General features: G+C 41.7%; 4 protein-coding genes across 4 annotated transcripts in view; 3 read left to right on the forward strand and 1 right to left on the reverse strand.

Moving 5' to 3' along the window:
* Positions 1-4001, forward strand: part of sphkap (SPHK1 interactor, AKAP domain containing) — a 24489-nt gene extending 20488 nt beyond the window's left edge. The window contains exons 9-12 of the mRNA XM_034549024.1: positions 584-667; positions 1416-1465; positions 2304-2488; positions 2936-4001. Coding sequence (XP_034404915.1) covers positions 584-667; positions 1416-1465; positions 2304-2488; positions 2936-3088 — 472 coding nt within the window. The 3' untranslated portion in view covers positions 3089-4001. The remainder of the gene's footprint in view (positions 1-583; positions 668-1415; positions 1466-2303; positions 2489-2935) is intronic.
* On the reverse strand, positions 3356-11157 carry daw1 (dynein assembly factor with WDR repeat domains 1). The gene is made up of 13 exons (XM_034548286.1): positions 11059-11157; positions 10790-10862; positions 10155-10299; positions 9201-9259; positions 8958-9080; positions 8773-8872; positions 8551-8658; positions 7963-8069; positions 7729-7831; positions 7135-7249; positions 6266-6342; positions 4773-4935; positions 3356-4602 (listed from the first exon to the last, which is right to left on the reverse strand). The coding sequence occupies exons 1-13, from the start codon at positions 11096-11098 to the stop codon at positions 4568-4570; spliced, it is 1248 nt and encodes a 415-aa protein (XP_034404177.1). The 5' UTR covers positions 11099-11157; the 3' UTR covers positions 3356-4567.
* A 1594-nt stretch (positions 11158-12751) lies between these two features.
* slc19a3b (solute carrier family 19 member 3b) lies at positions 12752-15908 on the forward strand. The gene is made up of 8 exons (XM_034549025.1): positions 12752-12838; positions 12949-13128; positions 13431-13596; positions 13752-14064; positions 14309-14460; positions 15030-15222; positions 15399-15540; positions 15756-15908. Exons 1-8 carry the CDS (start codon positions 12752-12754, stop codon positions 15906-15908), a joined length of 1386 nt encoding a protein of 461 aa, XP_034404916.1.
* A 1068-nt stretch (positions 15909-16976) lies between these two features.
* Positions 16977-18333, forward strand: part of slc19a3a (solute carrier family 19 member 3a) — a 2665-nt gene continuing 1308 nt past the window's right edge. Inside the window, exons 1-3 of the mRNA XM_034548701.1 lie at positions 16977-17123; positions 17636-17871; positions 17954-18333. The exon at positions 17954-18333 is cut by the window's right edge and continues 173 nt beyond it. Of these exons, the coding sequence (XP_034404592.1) occupies positions 16977-17123; positions 17636-17871; positions 17954-18333 (763 nt within the window). The remainder of the gene's footprint in view (positions 17124-17635; positions 17872-17953) is intronic.

The following is an 18333-nucleotide window of genomic DNA, read 5'->3' on the forward strand; positions in this document are numbered from 1 at the left end:
TGTGTTTTAAGTCAACCACACCGACGTTTGAGTCGCTGCTCTGTGACGCTAGTTGACATGAGCTCACAGTTTGAATGGCACCGTTTTCTCTTTGTAGGTTAAAAACAATAAATATGTTGCAATTATGGAGCAACTGGTTTTACAAATAATAAATTAAGATGAAGAAAGGGTGTGGCCATTATATCAGTTCCGCGCTTTGTGCTTAAATTAGCCGCAGTCGCCGCCTGCACCGCCATACCACTCGCTGCTTCTTGCAACCTTTCCATCTACCTGCTTACTTTAACCTCGCCTCATTTCCCCCGATCCATGTTGTGAAACGAAGGGCTCGGCGGCCCGTCCACCCTCACCGCCTAGACTACCTCCAGATCTCCTCATCGTCATTATCAGATAGGCTCCACCACCCCCACCCCGAGGTTCCGATTCCCCTGCAGCTGCAATTTATATGTTAATCACCGGCTAATTAACAACATGTCCTGCATCGCTGCGCCTGGTTATTGTTCTCTTCACACGTCGGCGGTCACGTTGGACGTCTTGCGCTAACGTGTGAATGACGCTATCGGTTGTTTCTTTTATTGGTTAACAGGAACGGGACCAGCAGCGCATCGAGCCTGGGCCAGGCAGACCTGGACGCTTTTTCCGATGTGCCCACTCAGATCACAGTGTTCAGGTAACTGCCGCTGTCACATGCCGCCGCTGACATATTTCTCATTAATGTGTCTCTCTGATGCCCATAATGATATCTTTTTTTTCTAATACGACGGAAAGTCTGTAGATAGCATATTACATTTTCTCACCTAGCGCACAGTAATTAGGTGTCATGTGACTGAGACAGGCTGCTGGACCTTGAACACTCATGCACATGACAGATTATAGCTAATTACATATTCCGTCATATAGCGCAAATAATAATGTTCTGTGTAATACACATCAGAGCCTCTCCAGTCTACTGCATTTCTTCTTTTCTTTTCTATTGTATCTATATCTATCTTGCGACCTTTTAGAAAACTCAGTTTAAAACACAATCAGATTAACAATGTACAATACATACTTACATTAATAGCATTAGACATGTTGGGAGACATTTTGCTTTTTTCAGGTGCAACAGTTTGGCACATAACCCCTGTAAACCCATAATGTGTCGTTTTTTACATTTAGTTTTTTTGTACGAACTAAACAAAGAAAATGTAAAGTGTGAATTGGTGAGTTTTAGGTATGCTGGGAGTCCGATTATTTTAACCTTTGGACAGACAGTGTTCAGTCTTTATGCTAAGCTAAGCAGCCGTTTCTAATCTACAGTACTGACATAAGAGTGGGATTGATTTTCTCATCTAACTGAGCAAGAAAGTGATTAAGTTCCCAAAATATTAAGTGAGACTGTATGTTACTATAACTTTAAATATTTTTTTTCCTTGCAGTGAGCAGACAGAGAAAGGACATCTTGCAGGAACAAAGGAAAATGTCTTTGGTAAGTGTAGTGATGGCTTCTCATGTCATCGCAATGTTATGAACTACTTATTTAGCCCCTCCTCCCTGCTAACCAAGAGCTGTCGAGTGACTCCATACTGGGTCTGTGATTCATCCCTCAGATGAATGTGCTTGAATAGAGGCAATTCTCCTCCAAGTCATCAAAAATGGCCCATTGTTTCAGAAGTGTCTCAACACTAAATCCATCTTTGTTTAATGACTAACGCTCCAACAAAGATTATCTCGAAGCAAAACTGGGCCTTTTTTTCGATTTTAGTGAAAAGCATATTTTATGCAAAGGTTTGACACATTGGCTTTTGATGTTCAAGTGTAGAAAATAATTAAATGTCTGTTCGTTAATGCGGTGCTTTGATGTCTTCAAGATATTTAACAATGGTGTTTTTGTACAAGTTAAATAAAGCCCTTGAGATGAACCCTCTGGTTTTCGAAGGGCCCTAACATACAATACAAACAAGAAACGAAACAGACACATTAAAGTAATAGGAAAGACAAAAAACAACCATTAAACTGCTACACCAATAAGACAAGCATCAGAAAGAGTACATTTGGGAAAACAACCACTTTATGGCAATAGAAAGGTCATGAACAAATGTTTTCCTAGCAAAGCTATACGAGAGAAAGCATGACATCACTTGAAAGCTGTACAATTGTATTTTTAGCCCTTTAAGTGAAATGAGCCCTTCTACTATGTTATCAAGGTTAATTTATTGTCATAAACATTCTGCCTTTATAACACTGCACAACGAAATGCTGTAGTTGGCCCTTTATGCTAGAAAAGAAAAACACTAAACATTCCTGTCCCTCTTTTGATTTTTCAGAGAGCGGTTCAGAGAGGACCACCGGCAGCAGCAGCCACCTCAGGGTCCTGCTGCTGGTGAACTGCGACCTTGAGCCCGAGTGCGTGGACTCCGAGCTGAGAGTCGCCCTGCAGTGGATTGCTGCTTCTGAACTGGGCCTTCCTGCTCTCTACTTCAGCAAGTCCAAAGAGAAGAGGGTTGCAAAGGTAGGCCCACGCACAATTATGAATGCTACTTTAATGTCATTCTATACAATGACACTTTTAAATTACATTTGTCTTGCATACTATATACTGTGATATTTTAATTAATGATTTCTGGCATGCCACATTGCGTTTTTTCCATTATTTCTTTGTAGGACTTTGACATACTAGAATGTGACATTTTGTATTGCATAATGTACCATGACCTTTTTTTTCAATACTGTGACTTTTTATGACATTTATCACAGACTAAGATGGTTTAGTGATGCTGTCTCACAATCATAGTAGTAAATGTAAGTTAAAGTGACGGTCTAAAAGTGATGATGAGGTCCAACAATTTATCAAATATAACTTCAGTGTCCGTGCACATACCCTGTATTATATATTGGGATTTTTCTTTGGAGACATTTCAGCATTTCAAAATGCTGACTCGCATGTGTCTCCTCTCAGTTCCAGAGGGTGGTCCACTTGATGTCTCAAAAGGCGTGGCGGATTGCAGACTTGTTCAACGCTGTGGTCCAGTTCTGTGAGCTACATGAGAAAGAGGAAGAGGAGGGCCGGTCTCTGTCCAGCCTGTTTGATTGGCTGTTGGAGACCCTGTAGCTCCCCTTACTGCAAACCAAAAGACACTTCTAACATCGCACATGTTCCAAACTGTTTGCCAGATCCCGTCTCCTCATACCAAATGTCTCCTACTGCAAGTTGAAAGCACAACACGATCAGCATACTTGAGAAATGTGTACACCTAAATCTGTCCATGGAGGTTGTTGAGTATCTTTTGGCAGCCATGAATGGACCAGTCTCCCTTTAATGAAAGCATGTTTTTGTTTCCAGGACCACTTCTCGAGTGAGACACGCACAGATTTTTACAGATTCTGACAAACCAACGTATGCTTATATTTATTCCAAATGAGCACACAAGAAGCAAGGTACCAATAGAAAAATAGAAAATCCATTTAATGTCAGCATCACCTCTCGTGAGACGCATACAGAAACAGGAGGTATAGTTTCTTTTAACTGTTACCGTCTCCACACAACTCAACATGCTCATACCTTTTATATCAACAGAAGCTCAGAAAAAAAAGCTATTTCACCTTCTTCTGATAGCCACTTAAAAGTGCATATTTGCTTAAAATAAGCAAAATGACCATATCTTTGTTGTGTTCATCAGCCAACATACCATCTCTGTTGTGACCTTGAAATTCAGTTCTAAGTAAGTATGTTATCTTATTCATGTTACTTGGGAACTGATTATTTTAGATAGCTGTACTGTATATACTGTAGATTTGGAACTTCTGCACCTTGGAGGAGTGGACTGCTCTCTTAAGCTTTTACTATGTAAGGAAGACAGAGTGGGGTTTGTAATGTTGAATTTGTACGTGAATTAGGTCTGTTCTCTACTGAGTGGTTCTCTAGTGTTGGGGGGAAAAAAGCACACAATTCAGCTGTAAACTGTCACGGTAGAACTGAATGTATTTATCTTTTGACATCAATAAATTTCTGTGATGTGAAATACGAGCAGGCTTGATCTATTTGTAACATTCAGCAGAAAGGGAACTGAACACTGTTTAGTGGCACATTTCTCCACATCAGAATGACATCGTATTGGTTGTAAACCAGCAGCTACTTTATTGTATTTATTGTACCGGTCTAGGCTGGCAGGCGTGTTTTTTTTAAACTTGGACAGAGCCAGACTCGCTGTGTCCTGCTGCTTCTAGTCTGCTAGGCTAAACTAATCGCCTCCAAAATGTCAGAACTATAAAAAATTTTTTTTAAAAACATAGTTTTAGACTAAACTAATCAATGACATTTTATGAGCAAAGTGTCCACTCTAAACTGTGAAGTCAGGAAACAAGTGAAGTTTCAAACTGTTTGAGTAACAGGAGACACATTATCTAATCAAGTGACGATGATTTGCAATGCCCCTTTAACCTGACACAGATCACAAGAACCAGACTTACTCCTCAAAGTGAACACAGATGTTGTGAGTCGGCATTTTACCATTAGAAGTATACACAGTGATACATTGAGAACTGTTGTGAACCGTTGTCTGTCTGATCCTCCCAAGGGTCAAGGGAAGAGTCAGTACCAGATCTGGCATGTGTTATCCTTGCTGCCTGCAGGAGAGCACAAACAGAACAGGTGGCTGTGCAGAAGGACACAGCTGCAAGCTTTTCATCTTAAATGGGTCTCTTAAGCATTTCTGACGGCTGGCCAGAAGCGGTGTATTCGCTGCCCAAGGCTACATTTTATTAGATGTGTGTGAATGTGTTGCGTTAGTGTATACCTGTAATGATAGTGTTCCCCTCATAGTTGAAGACGCAGGAGAAGATCTCATCGGTGTGCCCCTCCAGGACTTGTAGGCAGACTCCAGACTGAACGTCCCACAGACGAGCTGTCGCGTCTGAGCCGGCCGTCAGGATCCGGCTCCCTTGGGGGCTGAAACAGATCTACCAAGAGAGGCAAAATAATCTGGCATATTCAGAGGTGTGTACACGCTGCATGAGCGTAGAATCATGAGCTACAAGAGAGAGCATGTAGAAAAAAGTCTGTGGTTGAAATGACAAAGTGAGGGGGCAATGAGTGAGTTTAGAACACTTCACACATCGGCATCATTAATCCACTGAGGTCATTAAACTGGTCATACTTGAGGAGGATAAAGGTACCAGTGGCACTCCTTAGTTTTTACAGTAGAGGTTGATGAGAATCATGGCTGAAGCTGGGTTTATCGTTACCTGAGTGGTTTCCTATCCCCCATAGGTACAGGAAGAGATAATTTAATAAAGCTGGAAGTAGATGGCCATAAGAGTAAAGTGTGCTTTTATTAATATGGCCAAAAACGTGCTTTGTGAGACCCCAGTGAACTTGACCTATGACCACCAAAATCAAATTGGCTCATCAGGTGAATGGGAGGGACCGACAACCAGTAATAACTCTGTCCATGGCCGTCGCGGAGGCATAAAAACATGGTCATGGTTAAAAAGCATACAGGGAGGGGGAGAGGGGGTGGTGATGGGTGTCCTGTTATAAAGAGATTAGTGTCTTAATCCTCTGAAATGTGCCTCCACCCTGCCGGATGTTTCAGTAAACAGAGGTAACTTCTAAGCCCCTTGTACATATAAACCCTCTGGGCCAGAACCTGGAGCATGCACACACGCACGCACAAACATCTAGTTCGGAAGCGAGGGATTCAATTAGTCGGATCAGCAGAAGAATTTCTACAATCCAATGTCCTACTTGCGGAGTGGTACCATGTGACCACAGTAAGCACGAAACAGCCTGAAGCCAGAACTCCTGTCCCTCTACTTCAGCATCACGCTTTATCCAATGTTAACAAGGCAAGTAGAGGCCATGTCCTACATACAGCCCTGTCCAGGAGAGATGGAGCTACCCACTGAAGGTAAATGTAGAAAAGAAAGCACAAGTTCTTCCACAAACTTGTGGTGGTGTTCCATGGCCCGTTATGAAAATACTTACTCCCAAACAAGTCTGTGAGATAACGGTCTAATAATGGGTACAATTATATTTCCTGTGTGTTAATGTCAAAGGTTGACAGGAAGTAAAAGTGTATCAAGCTATTCCCTATAGCCAAAAACACAATTCTGATGAAACTATAAGAGCCTAGGTCCTAACTCACTTCTGGGATGCTCTGTTACCATACAGCTAGCTCGATAGCTTTAGAGGAGATACACTAGAACTAATCCTACGGGATATATACACATTTACAGAGTGATAGAAATAGACTCATTGCTATATCTTAGAGCAATAGCAAATAGTTACCTTGGAGATCTCTCCATCATGGCCCTCAAGGGTCACAAGACATTGATGTGTGGTTGCACTGAACACTCTCGCTGTGCCTGACAGACGGGGATGGGCAGGGTTATTTGTGCATATGTACTTTCTTTTTTTTTTTTTTTTTTCATTAAGGCTTCAGGAAACCAGCATATACGCACCAAATGCATAATATGGAGCATGCATGGCAGTAGAATAATAATTCAATTCAATTATGTTTGTAATTTTTATATATATATATATATATATATGCACAGATATATATGTATACATATATACAAATATGTATACATATATACACATATATATATACATATATGTATATATATATATACACATATATGTATATATATATATATACACATATATGTATATATATATATACACATATATGTATATATATATATACACATATATGTATATATATATACACATATACACATATATGTATATATATATACACATATATGTATATATATATATATATACACATATATGTATATATATATACATATATACACACATATATATACATATATATGTATATATATATATGTATATATGTATATATATATATACATATATACACACATATATATACATATATATGTATATATATATATGTATATATATATATACATATATATATATGTATATATATATGTATATATATATATATATACATATATATATATATATATGTATATGTATATATATATATACATACATATATATATATATACATACATATATATATATATATATATATATATATACACACACACACAGTATATTATTTTACTTTACGTTATACTAGTAATGTAACCCTTGGATTACAAGTGGATTGTTCGTCTCACCATCAGCAGAGGCAGAAGCAATGAGCTGACCACTTAGATCAAAACACACATCTAGCACCTCTTCTTTGTGTCCAACCAGGGTGGCCACACACTTCCCACTGACTGCCTCCCACAACTGCAAATAAATACATAAAACACAAAACCCTCAGTAAAATAATTATACAGGAGCACAAACAAGTGAAAAAACAGACATGCAGTCTCATAAAATGACTTGCAAACAGCTGGAAGCTGATTTAAGTGGCTTTACTTTAACCATCTCCCCTAAAGGAATACAGTGAGGGGAATAATTCGTCAGAGCATGACTCATCTTGGTATAATTAACATGTTCGGATTACATTTTCTCTTTTAAATGATGGAAACCTTAGAGACAGGAGGTGGGGAGAGAGAGTGGGAAATAGAGGAGGGTTAACATGAATGGCAAGCGCCATCTCATAGCTCTTGTTTTGCAATAGTTCACAATTTCAATGAATATAATGAATGAATAACAAACTATGGCGAAATGATTCCAGTCGGAAAGAGATTTTTTTGACAAAGTAATTGTATTTGGAAGAGTTAAATAAAACACTCAGTCTTTTGGCTGATGAGTGTGTTTACCTTGCAGGTTTTGTCCATGGAGCCCGTGACTATGAGGGAGCAATCCCAGTTGAACTGAACATTGCTGACTTCCCCCCCGTGACCATTCAAAGTGTGGACGCATCTGACAAAAACAGAAAAAGCAGCAGTGAGTCAGTTGCGCACTCATGTGTGCAGACTCCATTATAGTTACTGCGCTTCCTGTACAGTATAAATGATGACACACATTGCAATATGACAATGACCACGTCTGACCTTCCTGAAGCAACATCCCATATAGCAACGGTGTGGTCAAAGGAGCCAGTGACCAGCTGGTTTCCCACTGTGTTAAAGCACAGAGACAGGACCTCTGCAGTGTGAGCCTGGATGAAATGGGGGGGGAAGAGAGCATATTCACTCCCTCTATGGATGAATATGCACATCAAAATACACAAGATCATTTATCAAAAATAATATGGACTCAAGCCTTTAAAAGGTAGAGTCTTAAATTCTTGAAATAAATATCAATGAGCATTCCCGTAAGATTCTATGCAGCATGATGGGTTCTTCGTGGTGTGAAGTGCGAACAGAGCGCAGAGCGCTGCAGACCCACGTGCAGTCTGCACATCAAAGAGAGCTCACAAATATGAATGAGTCATGAGTGGCCTTATTAAAGAGTCACAGGTACATTCACCATCAGATCATGGGTGGAAAATATTTTGAACATCAGCAGGGGATAACAACACTCAATATAGGAATAATGACTGGACGGGAGACTGGATATCGGGAGGAGGGGGGGGGGGGGGGGGGGGGGGGGGCAAGAGAGGCAGTGGGGTATTAGAAAGTGAAGAAAAGATTACTCACAGTCAGAGTGGCCACCTCCTCCCCAGTCTCCACATCCCACAGCTTGGCAGTGGTGTCCATGCTCCCTGTGGCTACCAGTGTACTCTGGGGGTTGAATGCCAGGCACACCTACATGATACAAAACTCTCTTTAACAGTTGCTAGTGCTGGATTCTGCTACAAAGCAAAAAAGGATGGAAAATGTATGGAATCATTTTCAGTTCAAACAAATGGTCATACATACTATTTCCGCCACGTGTCCGCAAAAGGTATGAAAACATTTGCCCGTCTCGGCACACCACAGTTTACAGGTCTTATCAAAAGAGCCGGTCGCAATCTTGTCTCTAAGTTTCAGAGAGATACATTTAAACAAACAAACAGAGCAATAGTCCCAGATGCTGTGAGAGATTAGCTGCAACCGCTCCTTACCCATAGGGATTGTTGAATGCAATGGCATAAACCACGTTCCTGTGACCCTCTAGCGTGTGCAGATCCGTGCCTGAGGCGGTGTCCCAAACTTTACACGTCCTGTCATAGCTCCCAGTTATGAACCTGCAGAGTATTCGAGAGAGAAAGAAGAATGCAACAAACAAGAAGACAAGGCTTTTCCTGTGTTCCAAAGTGAGACACGCGTGTGCTTCTCACAGTGTGCATCACTGTGGATAAACCTACCTCGACCCTGATTTGTCAAAGGCCACGTTCGTCAGCGGCAGTATGTGTGCCTTAAGCCTCTACAAAATAAAAAGATCAGATAAAGATTAGATAAAACCTCCAATATTTAAGTCATTCATCTTTATCATGTAATCATGTAATACCATGTAATATCATGTAATACCATGTAATATCATGTAATACCCATATTTAATGACTGACTTTGATTTAACCTCTCCCTGCTGGCCCACCAGTGGTGGAAGGATTGTCTCTCCTTGTGCAGAACTGCAGAGTCACCAGTTTTAGACACAAGCAGAAAGCATCCATATCCTCTGACCGACAGCCACATCACAAACACTAATCTCGTACCAATTACGTCTTGTGTATTCACTAAGACACCCATGAACCACCAGCTGTTTGTATCATGTTATTAGACTGTCAGCATGCTCACTTGGCTTCTAATTACAATACTTAATAACCTAACCACTGCTGCTCTCTAGTGTTATTTTGGAGCACTGGTTCATTTTACTACTCACACATTCCACGGATGTAAATAACATTCAGGAAGAGCAACGATCTGGGAAGTAATATACTGTTGTAATAAGCTGATGTTATACTGCTGTAATAAGCTGATGGTATACTGCTATAATAAGCTGATGTTATACTGCTGTAATAAACTGATGTTAACCTTCCTCCATTTTAACAAAAATATTTTTAGATGCCTGTGTATGTGTAGTAGAGTAAAAATCTAAATCCACTAACGTCCATCTTAGTCTCTCAATCACACACAAACTGTACATGCCTAGAATGTTTGTACCGATACAAAGAGCTTTCTACATAAGAATATCTATACACTGTAACAGAAAATGTATGATTATCTTCCCCAATCTGAGCTATTTTATTGAATCTAGATGTCATATTGTGTTGATTTATTCATAATTGGCCAGTGATGTCAGTATGAGTCCAGTGTCTGACCTTAAAGAAGCAGAACCTGTGGTGGTCCCGCTCGCCCTGTTTCTGCTGAAGTCGGAGGATCAGCTGTTTGACCTGAACAGCCCTGGACTCTGTGATCAGAGGCTCCGATTGCCTGATTTCTGCCAGCAATTCATCTGGGTTTGATCTGCATGGTGGGAATATATATATATATATATATATATATATATATATATATATATATATATATATATATATATATTATTATTATTCTTCACATGTTTAAACTTAAGATCCCCTGATAAGGATCATTAAAAAGAACTGATAACATGAGAAAGAAAATACATACAAAATAATAATCATAATTTCAGTCAATCTTAGAGGTCAAATGTGTTCAGTAGGAGAATGAAGTGTTACATGTACAACGTACAGTGTAACTTAACCCTAGATGCAACATGGTTGGGCTAGATAGTGCAGTGGGTGTTAGGTGTTCTAAGTGTTGTTTAGTTTCCCATTCAGAACAGTGGACATGTATGTTGGTTGGGTGGTTTGGTGATGAACCCCATGACCCTAAGTGCCGAGGTCATAGATAGTTAGGGCTGTTTGGAAGCACGTGATCAGTTAACTACAGCGCAGGTGACCTAACTAGTTAAACATGATGGACACAACTCACGCACTCTGGAGTCAAATCCAAGAGGTCAATCGATTTGGTCCTCAAATATCCTCCTTTCTCATATTCCAAAATTATACCTGAGAGCAGAACAAAATGAATGAAAGCAGGAAAGGCCACTCGTGCCGGCAGAATGGAGCCGACCAAGTCAACTAACCGACAGTATAGTGTTGCAGTTAACTCGTTTTAGCACAGTTGGAAAACATTCCTCGACAGCAGTGACGACTTAAAGAGGCGGACGTTACATTTAGGACACATTGAACCCATTCGTCTTACCCGGTGGATAGTATCTGAGAAGGAACCGCTTGAGTTTCATTTTACGATGTTTTCAGGCTTCTCTGACATCAGCTATCAACAAACCGTTTCTATGACGACGGACTCTAGACCCATGCCGTGCAGTCACAGCGCATGCGTACTGTTCTATTATTTGCACGTCCTGGGTGAGTATTGGAAAGTTTTTGTTAGTAACCAGTGATGTATGTTATGCCTATGTAACATAGTTGAAAAGGTTCAGGTTAAATCCCTCTACATGGGAAAACTAAATGTGTACCTTCGCTGAATAGTAGACGCAAAGGACTATGGGTAATCCTCAGAGCAACGCGCTACTAGGTAACGTGTCTGTGAATGTCTGTGGACAATATAGTGTTAACTAATTGGGAAAGTACATACAAGTTGAGCTGGCTTTATTTGTTTGGATAGTAATTGTCTTATTAACTATTCTTATTTCATGTGTTTTATTGCCAGTAAAGAATGTCTCCATTATAGCTAGCTAACACATCCTATGTGATGAAGGTGCTGGAGAGGCTGGTCTTGGCTCAGTGAAATCATCGCTGGACCCTCTGCAATTTGCTTACAGCCTCGTGTGGGAGTGGACGACGCCATCATCTACCTGCTGCAATAAGCTCAGGCGCACCTGGATGGAACCGGTGGCTCTGAGAATCACTTTCTTTGACTTCTCCAGTGCATTCAACACCATCCAACCACTGCTGCTGAGTGAGAAGCTGCGGGTGGTGGGGGTCAACGCGTCCACCGTCTCCTGGATCACTGACTACCTCACAGACTACCTCTTCGCATCTGCAATGACTTCAGGTGGTTGAACGCAAGAACAGTGAAGGACGCACATCCGTTGCCTCATCAGACAGACGCCCTTGCTGCACTTGGTGGCTATGTGTTCTTCTCCACACATCAGAGTTCTATAATGTCAGAATGCACAAGGACGACAAGAAATACACAGCGTGTTCCTTCCCGTTCGGTCTCCATGAGTATAACAGAATGCCACAGTCCTGCCACTTTCACGCGAATGATGATGTCCATCTTTGGCGATGAGAACTTCACAAGCCTGTTATGCTACCTGGATGACATGAGATGTGGAATAAACCTGCTGTTACCACAAGCCTGTCCAGCTCCATGAGATTCATTTGGCCAGGAGACATCTCACAGAGGTTACACCTACTAGGTCATAGAGGAATATACAAGGAATAACCGAAGCAGCATTGCTTTTGACTTTTCCATGCAGTCCGGCTGCTTAATGCTTTGTGAGACTAATGTAATCCAAACTTGGGTTTGGCTTTTATATGGTGAATGGCCTACCCAAAGTCCTGCTTTTTTATGTTTTTAATCTATCGCATACTTCAGACTTGATAGCCAAATCTAAAAAAAAAAGTCTAATTCCGCCACAGGTTGAAGTCTATTGCTCGTAAACTGTGACGCGACACGTGTAGATAATAAAGATTAGGTGAAGTGTGTGCATATTTAAGCTACTATGAACACTGATAGCCTCAAGTGTGAACTGAGGAAAAGTCCAGGTCGCCTGACTTCCACCACAGAACACGGTGCTCAGGCAACACTCCTGGAAATAAAAACAAAAGACGATCTCTCTGGGAACTTTCTGTTGAGGTAAAAGCATGGGCAGCTGTGCCAGACTGAGGTCCTCCAGCTGGGCTTACCACGACCGCTGTCCTGTGCCTCTATGGGTTTTTTCGCTAACTGCCGAGTAGCAGAGCCCTTCCTCACACCATACCTAATTGGACCACACAAGAACATCTCTGAAGAAGTGGTAAGCTTATACATACTGTTATGAACATGTCCACATCCAAAAGGTGCATCTTTTATCAGGAGCTGGATGAGAGGCAGAAACTGTCTGGATCAGGATTGTACTTTTCGCAGGTGACAAACTACCTGTTCCCCATCTGGACGTACTCCTACCTCGTCTTGCTTTTCCCCGTCTTCCTCCTGACTGACTTCCTGAGGCACAAGCCCCTCATTGTGGTACAGGGGCTCTTCCTGGTCACCAACTATGTCCTGCTCAGCTTCGCCCCGGGTCTGCCTGCTATGATCTTACTTCAGGTCCACTGAAACATTTATTAAATGGGTTTGAGAAAGGTTTAATAGTATAAATGTTCTTCATGTAACACTAAAGTTGTATTCCGAATAATCAAAGCTGCAGCACTTGTGACCCTGAAATGCACTTGAAGTTCATTTAAAAACAAAAGCATTTTATTTAGATAATGCTGAATACCACACTTCCACTTGTTAACAGACACAACACAGCATTGCTGCATTACTAAAGATGAACTCCTATGTTATGCATTACTGGGTGGTTCATAACAGGCTGCAATCTCTTTAAAATGGTCCCATCCCACCAACAGGTCAACTATGCTGTTGTGACTTCCACAGAGGTGGCCTACTTTTCCTACATTTACAGTGTGATTCCAGTTGAGAATTACCAGAGAGCCACCGGTTACCTGCGAAGTGCAATGCTGGCTGGATATACAATTGGTGCCAGCCTGGGCCAAGTGCTGGTCTCCCTGGCAGGTAGGGCATCCTAGCCTATAATAAACAATGAAAGAAAACAATTAAATAAATATTGAGTCCCTTCTTTAAGATGAAGAATACTCTTTGAGACAGAAAATCTCCAATTTCAAAAAGTCTTGAGCAAATACTGACAAAGTGTAAACTCTAATCAACAGGATTAGACTACTTCTACATCAATACCTTCACTCTGGGGATTGTAAGCACGGCTTTTCTCATCTCCTTCTGGTTACCTATGCCCCAGAGGAGCCTGTTCTTCAAAGGGGAAAAGGCAGCAGCTCAGGTCTTGCAACCCCAGCAGGAGGAGCCTGAGGAGCCAGTGGTGGAGAAGGATGAGGCTGGCTCTGGGAAAGAGAAGATGGAGCACAATGGCAGTGCTGGCTGGTGCAGCAGGGAAAATGTGGCCACTGCGGGCTATCTGCTTTGGCAAAACTTCAGAGAGTCCTATTCTTCCAGGCATTTACTTTACTCGTCAATACATGTCACACTTTGAGTACACACACACACACACACACACACACACACACACACCTATTGCACTTTTTGACCTGTACCACAGTTTATTGTAATTTGTTGCAGCAAACGACCAAATGAGACGATTATTTATTGTGGTGTTTGTCTGTAATGTGTTGATATGACTACTTTATTAGATTGTAGGATATCCTCCTAATTAAAATCACGGTTGTAATGGGTTTTATCAATGACCACCATGCAGGACTTTAGTCTGCTGGTCCCTGTGGTGGGCTCTGGCCACAGCTGGCTACGTGCAGATTTTCAACTACATCCAGCTAATGTGGGACCATATAGAACCATCTGCCACATCATCCATCTACAACGGAGGTGTAGAGGCTGCGTGCTCCCTTGTGGGTAAGACTGCTTGTAGGTGTGTGTGTGTGTGTGTGTGTGTAAGAGAGAAAATCATACAGAAAGACAAAAAAACATTTTGCTCTTCCCATTTCTGATAGAATCCTACTTGAGCTACTTCAGTATTATCATATACAGATTTTTCTTAACATCAACATATCCCATGAAAAAACAGACGACAACCATGCTATTGGTTATACGGGAGACCTGATTAAATGGAAAATGTGTATTGATTTTGAAAGGGAACGGCAGCATCATGGTCCTGTAGGCTTCCAGTCAACCTTGCTCGGCATGAGAAGAAGAGGAGTTATTGCCTCAATTAAGTAGATGGAGCGGTAATAGATTGTCAGATTATTGCTGATAGTTGATTCCAAGAGCTGGGTGAAAGTGGTTCATCATCACAGGCCAGCAGAGGCATGTGTGTGTATATAAAGCTTTGCTTTTGTACTATCGTTCAAGGAAAGAAATAATGGATTCACGAATGAATCACAACAAGGATGCGCAGGCTCAGCGGAGGTTGTGTTTACTGGAATGACGGAATAATCAGGTCATCCTTCTTTTTCATGGGCTAGGTGCTGCAGCAGCCTTCTCGGTGGGCCACATCAAGGTGACCTGGGCCGTGTGGGGAGAGCTGGCATTAGGGATGTTCTCAGCCATAGCGACGGGTGCTGTGTTTCTGATGGCGCTCACCAGCAGTATCTGGGCATGTTATGCTGGTTATGTCATATTCAAGTCCTGCTATATGTTTCTCATCACCATCACAACGTAAGTTCACTGTAGAACATCTCCAATTTCCAAGTTTTTTTTAAACAACCCATCTCTGTAGATGGAGGAACAACACAGCACATAACATAAAATAACTGGCTCAAATCATTTCCCCCCCCCAATATTAAGCATATAGCATAGTTCTCTCAGAGATGATAAGCACTTCTTCATTTTAGATTTCAGATCGCATCCAACCTCTCCAGCGAGTGCTATGCCTTGACATTCGGGATCAACACTTTTGTAGCCCTTTCCCTGCAGACAATTATAACATTCGTAGTTGTTGATGAAGCTGTGCTGGGACTGGACATTGTGACACAGGTACGTGCACACACACAGCATCCATTTATCAATTACACTAAATGGCAGAACACAGGGAATTCACTCTGAAGTTGAATAACAAACACTGGAATGTGACGAGAGGGAGACATCTGGTGGTTATCGTTTACCATTACATGCAGACAGGTTTAATGAAGATTGACTCATCGAAGGAATAAAACAATAATGTTGAGGCTGACTGAGGGCTTTCTCTGCAGTTCATCATCTACGGCAGCTACTACGCCATCATCTCTGTGCTCTTTCTGATTCGAGGGACCTTCACCGCCTGTAAAAATCAACGCAAGCCTGAGCACCCGGAAACCACTGAGAAAGAGTCCAGTGTGGAGGTGATCTTTGCCGAGCGTTTCTGACCACGCTCAGCAGTTTGTGTTGTCTTGATAATACTAAATGAGAAGGTGATTGATCCATTTGTATAAGAGGAATACAATAACCATACTTCAAAACAGTGGTGGCTCTAGATTATTTAAAATGAGGGGGGGCACATGTGAATTAAGCACAACCATAACATACCTCAGGAGGAAGAGCGGTCGTCCATTAACCAGAAGGCCGGTGGTGCGATCCCTGGCCATTGGAGTCTCCGTGTGTCACAATGTCCCTGGGCAAAGTACTGAACCCCAAATTGCTGCAAGTGTACTTGTAAATATGTATTGCTCATGATAAGCAGGTGGCACCTTGTATGGCAGCTTCTGCCTCCAGTGTATGAGTGTGTGTGTGAATGCTGGCTTGTGCTGCAAAGCGCTTTGAGTGGCACTAGGATTAGAAAAGCGCTTTATAAATGCAGTCCATGTAACACCCTCATAGTCTTGGTTCTCCAAAAGGCTAATGATACACACACAGCAATAAAAACAATGCTATTCATTTAGTGCCCACATACATTTTACCACTGCTATCATACCTTCTCTGGGGATGATTTGGGGGTGAAACATTTACTAATATGAGCCACATGGGGGTCTAATACTAAGTCTGGACTAAGCCTTATATTAAACCTGCACGTTAACAGTACAACAGTTCCCTAAAGAGTGTAAAACTGAGCATCCAATAGCCTCCAAATTGGTGCTCTTGGATACAACAATGGCCTTTAGTTGCTAACTGACCACATGGATATTTTTGCTAATACCTTTACAATTAATTATCTCTACAAGAATCTTTTGAGAAAGCCCAACAGCACAATAAAGCTGCAATTACTAGTACATTAAAGTTCATGTCCTGAGAGGTGTCTGATGTCCATTTGTGACACTGTTATCTCGCCTTGAGCTGGACCTTAACCTGTCGTGCTGCTCTTTGACTGGGTTGTTAATTGACAAAACAAGCTCAACACTTGGACAACCATAAGGGTTTCCCTCAACGAGGCAAGACGGACAGAGTAGCATGCAGAGGAATACATAGATCCATACACACGAGACGAAGAACGGGAGAAGATGGAGGCGGTGAGGAGGTGGAGGACAGACTGGAGGTATCCCACTGCTCTGCTGTGCATTTACGGATTCTTCAGCACAGTTAAACCCATGGAGCCTTTCCTCATCCTATATATGACGGGACCAGACAAGAATCTGACAACAGAAGAGGTATTAACACAAATGAGGAACTTACTTGAGCAATTTATGAATCAGAAAGATATAATAATGTAAATCAGACGGTCAAAAGAGTAATCATGGCTGAGTAAGTACAGGATTTCAGTTTCAGTTTCAGTTAACTTAATTCATGATGCTAGTTCAGTACGTATTTGTTTTGTTTCTTACCATTAGGGCATCTCTCTTGTTTATATTGTTGTTGCTTCTACCATTTGTTTACCATGTAGTTTCTTGAGTACCTTGTAAAACCTTATAAATGTACCAATAAAATGTATTAATAGTAATTTACTAAACTTTTGGCGCTTGAAGAAACTACATTTACATGTTCAGTCAAAAATAACCAAATTGGTGAATTACACGACAGAGTAAATACTATCTTTATCACTCGAGTGTTCAAAATCCAATTCGGATTATATAGCCTTTGATTTATTGCTCTGAGGAAATACAGATCCCTCCTTACATGCCGTAGCTCTTTAACGTAAACCCGTTGGGTCTTTCCTCATCAGGTAAACAATACCATTTTCCCCGTGTGGACGTACTCTTACCTGTCTGTGCTGGTGCCGGTGTTCCTGCTGACTGACTGGCTGCGTTACAAGCCTGTGGTGGTGTTCCAGGGTGTCACCCTCTTCATCACCACAGCGATGCTCCTCTGGCTGAAAAGTGTGCCGACCATGCAGGCCATGCAGTTCTTCTACGGGGTGGTGACCGCCAGCGAGGTGGCCTACTTCTCCTACATCTACAGGTCACATATTGTAGCTCAAAGAGGTTTGAATGCGGCATTGTTGGGACATACATGACATTTACAATTTGCTTCTTTTTTAAAGTGTTGTGGATCTGAAGCATTATCGGAAGGCCACCTCTTACGTCCGCAGTGTCCAGCTCCTGGGGTACACGGTGGGCTCTGTGCTGGGCCAGCTGCTCGTCAGCTTTGACCTCATGTCATTCAACAACATCATGGTGCTCACTCTAGTTTTCACTGCCATCGCTCTTCTGGTGTCCTGCCTGCTGCCGATGCCACAGCAGAGTATGTTCTTTCACCGCAGACGTACCGGACAGAAGATCGCAACAGAGGGAACAGCGAGGCACGTGGATGGGACAACAAAACACACAAGCAGAGCAAAGCTATCACTGGAACAAATGAGAGACGAGAAGGTGGAGGTGGAGGAAAATGAGGATGAAGCAAGACCAGGATTGGATGAAGAAG

This window comes from Cyclopterus lumpus, chromosome 13 (assembly GCF_009769545.1).
Source record: "Cyclopterus lumpus isolate fCycLum1 chromosome 13, fCycLum1.pri, whole genome shotgun sequence".
Taxonomy (NCBI): domain Eukaryota; kingdom Metazoa; phylum Chordata; class Actinopteri; order Perciformes; family Cyclopteridae; genus Cyclopterus; species Cyclopterus lumpus.

What these genes read in the sequence shown, in the direction of transcription:
- daw1 (XM_034548286.1), bottom strand. Translation starts at nt 11,098, where the DNA reads ATGAAACTCAAGCGGTTCCTTCTCAGATACTATCCACCGG. An exon ending in AGGAGGTGGCCACTCTGACT is followed by an intron (nt 8,070 to 8,550) that starts GTGAGTAATCTT and finishes CATTTCATCCAG; the next exon opens with GCTCACACTGCAGAGGTCCT. An exon ending in CCATGGACAAAACCTGCAAG is followed by an intron (nt 7,250 to 7,728) that starts GTAAACACACTC and finishes ATTTATTTGCAG; the next exon opens with TTGTGGGAGGCAGTCAGTGG.
- slc19a3b (XM_034549025.1), top strand. Translation starts at nt 12,752, where the DNA reads ATGGGTTTTTTCGCTAACTGCCGAGTAGCAGAGCCCTTCCTCACACCA. An exon ending in AGAACATCTCTGAAGAAGTG is followed by an intron (nt 12,839 to 12,948) that starts GTAAGCTTATAC and finishes TACTTTTCGCAG; the next exon opens with GTGACAAACTACCTGTTCCC. An exon ending in TCCAGGCATTTACTTTACTC is followed by an intron (nt 14,065 to 14,308) that starts GTCAATACATGT and finishes ACCACCATGCAG; the next exon opens with GACTTTAGTCTGCTGGTCCC.